Genomic DNA, 13,071 nt, shown 5'->3' with positions numbered 1-13,071 from the left:
AGTCTTAGTGTTCAGTTATAGTATTCAAAGTATTCAGTCATAGTATTCAGACATAATATTAAATCAAAGTGTTCAAAGTATTCAGTGATAGTATTCAGTCATAGTATTCAATTAAAGTATTCAGTCATAGTATTCAGACATAGTATTAAATCAAAGTGTTCAATCAAAGTATTCAGTCATAATATTCAGTCAAAGTATTCAGTCATAGTATTCAGTCATCATAGTATTCAGTCATAGTATTCAAAGTATTCAGTCATAGTATTCAATCAAAGTATTCAGTCATAGTATTCAATCAAAGTATTCAATCACAGTATGCAGTCATAGTATTCAGTCAAAGTATTCAGTCATAGTATTCAATCACATTATTCAATCAAAGTATTTAGTCATAGTATTCAAAGTATTCAGTCATAGTATTGAATCACAGTATTCAATCAAAGTATTCAGTCATAGTATTCAGTCAAAGTATTCAGTCATAGTATTCAGTCAAAGTATTCAGTCATAGTATTCAGTCATAGTATTCAGTCAAAGTATTCAGTCATTGTATTCAGTCAAAGTATTCAGTCATAGTATTCAGTCAAAGTATTCAGTCATAGTATTCAGTCAAAGTATTCAGTCATAGTATTGAGTCAAAGTATTCAGTCAAAGTATTCGGTCAAAGTATTCAGTCATAGTATTGAGTTGCTTTCATGCTTCATTGATAGATAATACAACATATACACATGTAATTACTCAGGTACATTTATAATCACTTCATAAACAGAAGATAATTATGAACTGTATGAATCTCACTCTGCACAACTTCACTTATAGCATCATGTGTAAAAAACAACAATTGTTTATATTCCATGTCTCAGCAAAAAACTTGATCTTAAAACTATTATAAAGTGTGTCTCAGTATAATTACTTCAAAATCATATTAACAAAGTACAAAGTAGTGGTCCAAGAAATTACTCAGATGAAAGTATAAAAAACTATTTGGGTTCTAGTACTCGAGTAAGTGCCTGGATGTAATCTGATTTATAATATGTACTTAAACTGTAAACTAGAAGAAGAAGAAAAGGTACACACGACTCTTAACTCCTTTTCGCCGCAGACATTATGAAACGTTGGCCACGGGGATCGTCTATTTCCACAGGTTTTACATGTTCCACTCGTTCAAGCAGTTCCCCCGTTACGTACGTATGCGTCAGATCTGGTGCGTGGCGCGGCTGCGGCCCCCGAGCGGCCGGTCCGGCCCCTGGCGAGCCACTTCCGGCCTCACTGTGAGTTGCTTGTGCAGGTGACCGGAGCCTGCTGCCTCTTCTTGGCCGGGAAAGTGGAGGAAACGCCCAAAAAGTGCAAGGACATCATCAAGACGGCGCGCAGCCTCCTCAACGACGTCCAGTTCGCCCAGTTCGGAGACGACCCCAAGGTTTGACGCTTTAAACGCTTTATTGTGTCATTCATTTGTATCATTTTTAAATAATTTATATCATTTTTAAATAATTTTATATCATTTTTAAATAATTCACATAATTTTTAAATAATTAGTTTATATTTTTTTAATATTTTTTTTAAATATTTTTTCAAAGAATTTTCTATAATTAGTTTCTATTTTTAAAATATTTGTTAAAATATTGTTTTATATACATTTTTTAAAATTGTAATCATTTGGCTGTGAAATTCATGTGCAATCTATGTGCTGTCGTGACATATTCATGTGCAATTACTGTCGGGATCACATGCAATGGTATTTATGTATTTATTTATTTGTCTATGGGAGTTTTTATTTATTTATAGGAGATCTTCTACTGAAAGTGTTTTTCAGACTTCCTATAAGTGATCTGTTCTTCTGTATCTACCTCTGTATCTACCTGCGTTGCACCAATGAAATTTCCCCATGTGGGACAATAAAGGAATATCTTAATCTTAATCTTAATTTGCATAATATTTTGTATTTTTAATATTTTTTGTCATTTTCTAATCTTTTTAAAAATATTTTTTTAATCATTCTTATATATATTTTTTTATCATTATTATGATTTTTTTTTTAAACAATTGTTGTCTTTTTAATTAAAAAAAAATCTTTTATAATTATTTTTATATATGTTTGTAATTTTTATCATATTTTAATCATTTTTTATTTTATTAATAGACGCCTTTAATTTCTTTCTTTATTTTATCAAATGACTTTATCAGTGACAAATAGTTAAACCATAAATGAGTGAGAAGCAGAAAGAACAGCAATTTTACGTTTTCTGCCCCTTTTTCCTCTTGACAATGACTCTTGGATAAGAGTCGAAACGTCTATTTTTTCTAACTGAGTCCAGATGACTACAACTGAAGCTTTTTCTACCTTTTTCCTCTTGTTACACTGATATTTTTAAACACTTTTAACATTTGCAATAAAGTAACATACAAAAATACATGCAATTATACATATATACCCAGTGTTTTATCGCAATAACCTAATTTTATTAGGCCCGAGCCCCAGCAGGGCGGAGGGCCTATTGCTCCCGCAACGCTGCCAAAGGCAGCGTTGCAACTGTTTGACCAAACATGCGGGTACCCCGTCGCCCCTGGCAAGTACAGTGAACTAGCCCATGCCGAAGGCATGGATCATGCATACTTACTCCTGCTATGACAGAAATAGTCAACAATTAGTGAATGGGCGTAGCCCATTCACTAATTGTTGACAACAGCAGCACGAAGCGCTGCATTCCTCCAAAAACCCTCCTGGCATCGTCCCGTACGCGAGAATCCATGCCGCAGGCATGGGCCATGCTTGTATCTGCTCAAATCAATGGAAGTCTATGGGGAGTGGGCGGGGCATCCCGACGGAATAGGGAGTGACGAGCGCGACAGCGCCACCGACAAAAGTCAAAATACATTGCGCCTATGGGAGACGGCCCGAGGTCAACTTTGTCGTAAATCTACGAAATTCGGAACACGCATTCCTCTTGTGAGGACAAAAACAAATATTATTATGGCCACGCCCCCAGACTTACCCTATGGCCGCCATCTTCCTTTGAAAATGAAAACACGCTGTGTTAGCCATTTTGTTCACGTCAAACTTTGACGAACTCCTCCTAGGGCGTTTTGCCCACCAACTTCAAAATCGGCGGACGTCTTCTGGACAAGTGGGGCATCTAAAGTTATCCAATTTTTTGATATACCTCTTACGGTCTGTGTGCGGCGCAGCCGCAAAGTTGGACAACTTATTTTGGGATATTGCAGATCTAAAAATTGTTCCCATTTGATCAAAACAAGTCCGATTAGGACCAAATTTGAATCAGTTGTTCAACTTTCTAGTTTGGACCAGTTTATGATGACAAAATTGAAATGGGCGCGATAGCGCCCCCTACAGAGTGACCTTTAAATTAACATTGAAGGTCAAAAATTAGTTTTACCAAAATTTTCTAAACTTTACCCAAAATTCTATTTTGGCGTCGCGATCAAAAAAGCCAATCAGACAAATGCCTTAATTTTTACGGCGTAGTCGTAGCGATGACATAAACCTCCCATGTTATCCCTATGGGAAAACCGCTAAATCTCTCGAATATCCACATTTTTATGTTTTACACTTTAACGAAGTCCTCCTAGTGCGTTTTGCCCACCGACCTCAAAATCGGTGTACGTCCTCTAGACAAGTGGGGCATCTAAAGTTATCCAAATTTTAAGGATAGCTTTTACGGTCTCTGTGCGACGGAGCCGCAAACGTTTCCCAGAATTCTGACTATTTGGCCTTCAGAGTGGCCTATAAACAATAGAGTTTTTCCAAATGACATGATATTTTGAACAAAATTCTAATTTGCCATCCTGATCACAAAAGTATGAGAGCCAAAGTCATATTTTGTACGGCGTAACCGTAGCGATGACAGAAACATCCCATGTTATCGTTATGGGAAAATCATAGAATTGCTCAAATCACCACATTTTTACGCTTCACACTTTAACGAACTCCTCCTAGGGCGATTGTCCGATCAAGTTCATATTTGGAGAATATCATCTACACAAGCGGGGCATCAAAACTTATCCATATTTTGATTCTAAGTGCTACGGTCTCTGTGTGGCGGACCCGCAAAAATATGTCAGAAATGGGAAAACAGCGAAATCTCTGAAATGTTCACATTTACGCTTCACACTTTAATGAACTCCTCCGTGGGCAATAGCTCGATCAAGCTCATATTTGGGGAAAATCATCTACACAAGCGCGGCATCAAAAGTTATCCATATTTTTATTCCAAGTGCTACGGTCTCTGTGCGGCGGCGCAGCAAATTTGACTGACACTTGTGTTCATTTGCACTGGATTGGCCATGTCCAATGTGTCGCCGTCTGTCAAGTTCTTTTTTTATTCAACACACAATAAGGGCGCCATCTTTATCAAGTCGAAAGCGCAGAGTCGAAAGCGCAGAGTCGGAAGGCTGGCGGCCCGCGAGGGCCGTTGGATGCCGCTTGCGGCTTTAATTTTTCTTGTTCTTCTTCAGCGCTTTGAACTCTAATTTGACCCCCTGAACATGCTCAAAAACTCACCAAATTTTGCCCAAAATTCAGAATCGGCGAAAAATGTTATTTTTTCTGAGCCATTTTTTTTTCGTTAAAAAATGGCGCGACAGCGCCACCGACAAAAGTCAAAATACATTGCGCCTATGGGAGACACCCCGAGGTCAACTTTGGCGTAAAGCTACGCAATTCGGGACACGCATTCCTCTCGTGAGGACAAAAAACAAATATTATTGTGGCCACGCCCCCAGACTTACCCTATGGCCGCCATCTTCCTTTGAAAATGAAAACATGCTGTGTTAGCCATTTTGTTCACGTCAAACTTTGACGAACTCCTCATAGGGCGTTTTGCCCACCGACTTCAAAATCGGCGTACGTCCTCTGGACAAGTGGGGCATCTAAAGTTATCCAATTTTTTGAGATACCTTTTACGGTCTGTGTGCGGCGCAGCCACAAAGTTGGACAACTTATTTTGGAATATTGCAGGTCTAAAAATTGCTCCCATTTGATCAAAACCAGTCCGATTAGGACCAAATTTGAATCAGTTGTTAAACTTTCTAGTTTGGACCAGTTTAGGATGACAAAATTGAAATGGCCGCGATAGCGCCCCCTACAGAGTGACCTTTAAATTAACATTGAAGGTCAAAAATTAGTTTTACCAAAATTTTCTAAACTTTACCCAAAATTCTATTTTGGCGTCGCGATCAAAAAAGCCAATCACAAAAATGCCTACATTTTTACGGCGTAGTCGTAGCGATGACATAAACCTCCCATGTTATCCCTATGGGAAAACCGCTAAATCTCTCGAATATCCACATTTTTATGTTTTACACTTTAACGAAGTCCTCCTAGTGCGTTTTGCCCACCGACCTCAAAATCGGTGTACGTCCTCTAGACAAGTGGGGCATCTAAAGTTATCCATATTTTGATTTTAAGTGCTACGGTCTCTGTGCCGTGGAGCTGCAAATATACTGTCACAAATGGGAAAACGCCAAATCTTTGAAATGTCCACATTTACGCTTCACACTTTAACAAACTCCTCCGTGGGCAATAGCCCGATCAAGCTTTACTTTGGGAAATATCATTTACACAAGCGGGGCATCAAAAGTTATCCATATTTATATTCCAAGTGCTACGGTCTCTGTGCGGCAGCGCAGCAAATTTGACTGACACTTGTGTTCATTTGCACTGGATTGGCCATGTCCAATGTGTCGCCGTCTGTCAAGTTCTTTTTTAATTCAACACAATAAGGGCGCCATCTTTATCAAGTCGAAAGCGCAGAGTCGGAAGGCCGGCGGCCCGCGAGGGCCGTTGGATGCCGCTTGCGGCTTTAATGTTTCATTTGATTCTTTTTTTTTTTTTTTTTTTTGGTGAGTTTATATATTTGCCTAAAAAATATTTCTCATTATGTAATTGCTGTAGTACAACAAAATATAGAATACTGTACACATTTGAAAAATACTAATGCTTTTTTTCTGCTACTTTGTTGTCCTTTGTATTATTTTATAGTTTGCATATTTGTGTTTTTATATTCCTTTTTTTGACCTTTTATATTTAATTAGAACTTAAAAAAGAGGGAAAAAACACACAAAAACGTAAAGGAGTAAAAGTAGAAAATAAGGGAGTGGCATCAGAAAAAAAAAAGAATTTTAGCATCTTAAGCTCTGAATAATTGTCCCATTTTGTCCATTTTTTGTCTATTTTTACATTGCTTTATTTGTTTCACATATTTCTTACAATACAATTATTGCTCTTGATTCTGTGATTTCTTTGTCAACATTTCATTCCATTACTTTGGTTCTGAATCTGTACTTTTGGATTATTGTGAATGTTTTTTGTACTTTGCTTTATACAGAATACTTACTTACTACTTACTTACCACTTACTACTTACTTACTTACTTACCACTTACTTACTACTTACTACTTACTTACTACTTACTTACTACTTACTTACCACTTACTTACTACTTACTTACCACTTACTACTTACTTACTTACCACTTACTTACTACTTACTTACTACTTACTTACTACTTACTTACCACTTACTTACTACTTACTTACTACTTACTTACTACTTACTTACTACTTACTTACTACTTACTTACTACTTACTTACCACTTACTTACTACTTACTTACTACTTACTTACTACTTGCTTACTATTTACTTACTATTTAGTGTTGGATGAATGGCGTGTTTTTGATGGATCTCTCTAACGTTTCTGTCGTCGTGGTGACCGTGTTCGTTTGTGAACAGGAGGAAGTGATGGTGCTGGAGCGGATCTTGCTGCAGACCATCAAGTTTGACCTGCAGGTGGAGCATCCGTACCAGTTCCTCCTGCGCTACGCTAAGCAGCTCAAAGGTAAATGCAGCAATACGCTAAGCAGCTCAAAAGTAATGCAGCGCTATGCTAAGCAGCTCAAAGGTAAACGCAGCGCTACGCTAAGCAGCTCAAAGGTAAACGCAGCGCTACGCTAAGCAGCTCAAAGGTAAACGCAGCGCTACGCTAAGCAGCTCAAAGGTAAACGCAGCGCTACGTTAAGCAGCTCAAAGGTAAACGCAGCGCTACGCTAAGCAGCTCAAAGGTAAACACAGCGCTCCGCTAAGCAGCTCAAAGGTAAACGCAGCGCTACGTTAAGCAGCTCAAAGGTAAACGCAGCGCTACGCTAAGCAGCTCAAAGGTAAACACAGCGCTCCGCTAAGCAGCTCAAAGGTAAACGCAGCGCTACGTTAAGCAGCTCAAAGGTAAACGCAGCGCTACGCTAAGCAGCTCAAAGGTAAACACAGTGCTCCGCTAAGCAGCTCAAAGGTAACACAGCGCTACGCTAAGCAGCTTTAGTTATGCAGTTTGTTGTGAGTTGTTTACAATCTTTTTTTCTTTTTTTTATACTGCAAATCCAATCCCAATTAAAAAATAAGATAATAACTTACTAAATGTTAAATTAAGTTATATTTATCTTATTTTTAGTATAAAATTACCATCTAAAATAAGATAATTTAATAAATATTCAAAATAAGATAAGATGACGTAAGATTGTCAATGGAACAATAATATCTTAGCCTATAATAACTTGTTTTACACCAAAATAAGAAAAAGACAAGCATTTTCTAACTTGAAATGAGAAGAAAACGCGACTCCACCACATCTGCATTTGGGCTCCGTTTCCCAGGCGACAAGAGCAAGGTGCAGAAGCTGGTGCAGATGGCGTGGACCTTTGTGAACGACAGCCTGTGCACGATGGTGGCGCTGCAGTGGGAGCCGCAGATCATCGCCGTGGCCGTCATGTACCTGGCGGGACGGCTCTGCAAGTTCGATATCCAGGAATGGACCTCCAAGCTGTCGTCACGGCGATGGTGGGAGCAGTTCGTGCACGATGTTCCCGTGGAGGTCCTGGAGGGTAAGAACCACCACGCGGTTCTTCACATTAGATGTCGCGCCATTGATGAATATGTAGTGATTATTCCGGTCACGGTATTGATCGTTTTAGAAGTATTTATAATTGTCCAGGGAGTTTGAGTTCATGAAGCCGATCACAAACTTTAGACAGAGGAACGTGTTAAGACAACGGGAGTGAAAGAAAACTAGAGATTTCACTAACTAAGTATTTTAGTTTTACAATATGCCACTGAAAAAAAAACACATAGTCGAGCTTGTAAAAGTCTATTATAACTATTCGAAAACACAGAAACGTAGAGATGAACTTTTCTGTTACAAAATCAATTGGAATCGTCGAAATGATCATTACACATAAAAATAAATCTGGTTTAGTCCTGGTTTAGACCTGGTTTAGACCTGGTTTGGACCTGGTTTAGTCCTGGTTTAGACCTGGTTTGGACCTGGTTTAGACCTGGTTTGGACCTGGTTTAGTCCTGGTTCAGTCCTGGTTTAGCCCTGGTTTAGACCTGGTTTGGACCTGGTTTAGTCCTGGTTCAGTCCTGGTTTAGCCCTGGTTTAGACCTGGTTTAGCTCTGGTTTAGACCTGGTTTAGCCCTGGTTTGGACCTGGTTCAGCCCTAGTTTGAACCTGGTTTAGGCCTGGTTTGGACCTGGTTTAGCCCTGGTTTGGACCTGGTTTAGCCCTGGTTTAGACCTGGTTTAGACCTGGTTTGGACCTGGTTTGGCCCTAGTTTGAACCTGATTTAGCCCTGGTTTAGACCTTGTTTAGCCCTGGTTTGGACCTGGTTCAGACCTGGTTTGGACATCGTTTAGCCCTGGTTTGGACCTGGTTTGGACCTGGTTTGGACCTGGTTTAGCCCTAGTCCAATCCGGGTTTAGTTCCTGGTTTAATCCCAGTCAAATCCATCTGGATGTGGAATGTTTTTATAGCTGTGGTCGACTAAAGTTGGCTCAAAACTATGAAGTATCTGACCCACTCTGCACTCAAACGACCACAACTACACAAAAAAGTACTAGTACACAGAGTATATTCATGTTGGGAATAAATACATTAGATTAAACTCATGATTCACTCCAAACTCTACAGCTAACTCACTCTTTATCTTTTCTTTTTTTGCTGTTGTCCCATTGAAATCCTTTAGATCTAAATAAAATAATTGACAAAGACCGATTAATCAACTTAAAGGAGAGAAGGACCGATTAATCGACTTAAAGGAGAGAAAGTTTATAGCCCTAACGTCTTTACAAATGTAAATACTCACTGTTGTGACTCGTTCCCCTCAGACATCTGCCACCAGATCCTCGACCTGTATTCTCAGGCCAAGCAGAAGATCCCTGACGGAGTGGGCGGAGACAACCCCATCCCCTCCCTCTCGTCCCCCACGGGCCCTCCCCCGGCGAAGAGGGCGTCGCCTCAGACCAGCCCCAGACCCCCCAAACCGGCTCAGGTACGTTCACACTCACAGTACGATCAGCGTTTAGCCAAAATCAAACAGTTTGTGGTTCGACGGTGACATAATGTGTCGCAAAATTAAGTAAAAAATGCAACTGGAATGATTTATAACAAAATCAACGGTTGTAATTTATAAATAATGTAATATCAACTGCAAATAACCAAAGATATTGTCTCACTTTGGTCATATCCTGTTGAAAAGCTGCTAACGCTGTAGATTAGTGCTTAATTCAGGTTTTCCCTCATTGATCCAAGCCTCGTTGGCGCAGTAGGCAGCGCATCAGTCTCATAATATGAAGGTCGTGAGTTCGAGACTCACACGTGGCACAATTTTTGCTACTGAGGTGATCTTTACCCACGTTCTGTCATAAAATTGGTGATTTTTAGTCCGTTTCACAATATCAGGCCCAGTAATGATTGAAACACATAATTTATATGTTAAAACTGTGATTATTGTCATTTTTAAGTAATTGTTGGTTTTATTTACTTATTTTTTGTGATCTGGCAACCCTGGTTTAGGCCTTTACAAATACATTTTGGAAATACATACGTTTCAGGAATTAAATATCGCTGTAAATTGTATTTTCTTGACTTGAAATACACATCATGTCTTTTGGGTTCATTAGTTATCGTGGGTAAATTTATGGAGTATTTTTTCGTCAGTTTTGAAACGTTTACGCGGCAGAAGATAGAACAGTAATGACATATCTGTGACTCTTTATGATCCTAATGCTGTATCTTTTGATTATTTTAAACACGGTTCAAAAGGGTTTATTATTCTGCTAAAATGGTCATCAATATTATTGTTTTTTCACAGCAAGTAAAGGAACTAATCGTGATTTGTTTAACGTTTACATCAGGGCTATTCAACATGAGGCCCGCGGGCCAAATCAGGCCCGCCAAGTGATTTAATCCGGCCCACAACCCATTTAAAAAAACAAAACAACAAAAAATAACCTTGTTTGCAGAGCTGCTTTATAGTCTATTCTCTGAGCCACAGGAGCCAGTGCAGAGACCTGAGAACAGGACTAATGTGATGGTACTTCCTGGTTCTAGTCAGGACCCGAGCAGCACCGTTCTGGATGTACTGCAGCTGTTTTACAGCTTGTTTGGAGAGGCCAGTGAGCAGCTGTTACAGTCTAATCTACTGGAGACAAACGCATGGATAAGTCTCTCCAAATCTGGTTTGTTTGGCAATGTTTTTTATATGGTAAAAAGCTGCTGATGTTATTGATTTGATGTGGCTGTTAAAATTCAAGTCTGAGTCCATTATTACCCCCAGATTTCTAACTTGATTTGTAGGTTTTAGAGCGAGACTCTGGAGGTGACCGCTAACACTTTCTCTTTGTTTCTGTGGGCCAAAGACGATTATTTCAGTCTTGTCTGAGTTCAGCTGGAGAAAGTTGTTTTGCATCCACAAACTGATCTGTTGGATGCAGTGACAGAGTGAATCCACTGGTCCATATTCACCTGCCGACAGTGAAACATAGAGTGTGAGTGTGGTCTGCATAATTGTGATGGGACACATTTTCACTGCATATCAACTGACCTAACGGCAGCATGTAGAGGTTGAACAGAAGGGGACCCAGGACTGACCCTTGGGGCACTCCACAGGTCAGGGTCATGTGGTCTGAGACACAGCTACCAATTTCAACAAAGTACTTCCTGTCTTCCAGATAGGACCTTAACCAGTTTAGGGCAGTGCCAGTGATGCCCACCCAGTCCTCTAGTCTCTGTAAGAGGATCCCATGATCGACAGTGTCAAAAGCAGCACTCAGATCTAACAGAATTAAGACTGAGGTTTTGCCCGTGTCAGTGTTCAGGCGGATGTCATTTGTCACCTTGACAAGAGCAGTCTCAGTGCTGCGATGAGGTCTAAAACCTGACTGAAAAACATCAAATGAGTTGTCTATTAAGAGGAAATCTGTGAGCTGTTGTAAACAACCTTTTCAAGGACTTTGCCCCAAAATGGCAGATTAGAGATGGGCCGGTAATTACTCAGTACTGCGGCATCAAGACTGCTCTTCTTTAGGAGAGGCTTTATGACCGCAGTTTTCAAAGACATTGGGAATGTTCCAGATTGAAGCGACATGTTGACTTTGTGAGTGAGTGGTGCTAACAAACTGTTCAGCACAGACTTTAGAAATCTGGTGGGTAACACATCGAGGCAGCATGTAGATGAACTCAGACTGGTGATGATCTCCTGGACAGTTTTGTCAGTTACTGGTGCAAAGTGAGTTGATACTTATTTATGTAAGTATAAATATAAGTATAAGTCGCGACCCGGCCAAAACTATGAAGAACCTGCATTCGTGAACTGCTGTGTTAGTAATCCCTTGTTGGTCCAGGCCTCGTTGGCGCAGTAGGCAGCGCGTCAGTCTCATAATCTGAAGGTCGTGAGTTCGAGCCTCACACGGGGCAATATTTTTGCTACTGAGCTGATCTTTACCCACGTTCTGGCACTTTCTGTCATAAAAGTGGTGATTTTTAGTTCGTTTCACAATATCAGGGCCAGTAATGATTGAAACACAGGCTGTCACCGATAATTTATATGTTAAAACTGTGATTATTGTCATTTTTAAGTAATTGTTGGTTTTATTGACTTATTTTTGTGATCTGGCAACCCTGGTTTAAGCCTTTACAAATACGTTTTGGAAATACATACGTTTCAGGAATGAAATATCGCTGTAAATTGTATTTTCTTGACTTGAAAAATACATCATGTCTTTTGGGTTCATTAGTTATCGTGGGTAAATTTATGGAGTATTTTTTCGTCAGTTTTGAAACGTTTACGCGGCAGAAGATAGAACAGTAATGACATATCTGTGACTCTTTATGATCCTAATGCTGTATCTTTTGATTATTTTAAACACGGTTCAAAAGGGTTTATTATTCTGCTAAAATGGTCTTCAATATTATTGTTTTTTCACAGCAATTAAAGGAACTAATCGTGATTTGTTTAACGTTTACATCAGGGCTATTCAACATGAGGCCCGCGGGCCAAATCAGGCCCGCCAAGTGATTTAATCCGGCCCACAACCCATTTTAAAAAACAAAACAACAAAAAATAACCTTGTTTGCAGAGCTGCTTTATAGTCTATTCTCTGAGCCACAGGAGCCAGTGCAGAGACTTGAGAACAGGAATAATGTGATGGTACTTCCTGGTTCTAGTCAGGACCGGAGCAGCACCGTTCTGGATGTACTGCAGCTGTTTTACAGCTCGTTTGGAGAGGCCAGTGAGCAGCTGTTACAGTCTAATCTACTGGAGACAAACGCATGGATAAGTCTCTCCAAATCTGGTTTGTTTGGCAATGTTTTTTATATGGTAAAAAGCTGCTGATGTTATTGATTTGATGTGGCTGTTAAAATTCAAGTCTGAGTCCATTATTACCCCCAGATTTCTAACTTGATTTGTAGGTTTTAGAGCCAGACTCTGGAGGTGACCGCTAACACTTTCTCTTTGTTTCTGTGGGACAAAGACGATTATTTCAGTCTTGTCTGAGTTCAGCTGGAGAAAGTTGTTTTGCATCCACAAACTGATCTGTTGGATGCAGTGACAGAGTGAATCCACTGGTCCATATTCACCTGCCTACAGTGAAACATAGAGTGTGAGTGTGGTCTGCATAATTGTGATGGGACACATTTTCACTGCATATCAACTGACCTAACGGCAGCATGTAGAGGTTGAACAGAAGGGGACCCAGGACTGACCCTTGGGGCACTCCACAGGTCAG

At 39.8% G+C, this 13,071-nt stretch overlaps 1 protein-coding gene and 1 non-coding gene across 2 annotated transcripts in view; both read left to right on the top strand.

Annotated features, from left to right (window-relative positions):
• The window catches only part of LOC140370980 (cyclin-K-like), a 143,814-nt gene that overhangs the window by 319 nt on the left and 130,424 nt on the right, over window positions 1–13,071 (top strand). The window contains exons 2-6 of the mRNA XM_072458261.1: window positions 1,094–1,175; window positions 1,280–1,411; window positions 6,745–6,850; window positions 7,659–7,886; window positions 9,169–9,332. Of these exons, the coding sequence (XP_072314362.1) occupies window positions 1,094–1,175; window positions 1,280–1,411; window positions 6,745–6,850; window positions 7,659–7,886; window positions 9,169–9,332 (712 nt within the window). The remainder of the gene's footprint in view (window positions 1–1,093; window positions 1,176–1,279; window positions 1,412–6,744; window positions 6,851–7,658; window positions 7,887–9,168; window positions 9,333–13,071) is intronic.
• Window positions 11,686–11,758, top strand: trnam-cau (transfer RNA methionine (anticodon CAU)). Its single transcript has one exon. It is a non-coding gene; the product is annotated as a tRNA-Met (tRNA).

This window comes from Eucyclogobius newberryi, unplaced genomic scaffold, assembly GCF_026437365.1.
Source record: "Eucyclogobius newberryi isolate DKJ021-1_F unplaced genomic scaffold, fEucNew1.0.hap1 SCAF_21, whole genome shotgun sequence".
Classification (NCBI taxonomy): Eukaryota; Metazoa; Chordata; class Actinopteri; order Gobiiformes; family Gobiidae; genus Eucyclogobius; species Eucyclogobius newberryi.
The sequence above is the reverse complement of the archived record's forward strand: the minus strand, read 5'-3'. Positions and strand labels throughout refer to the sequence as shown.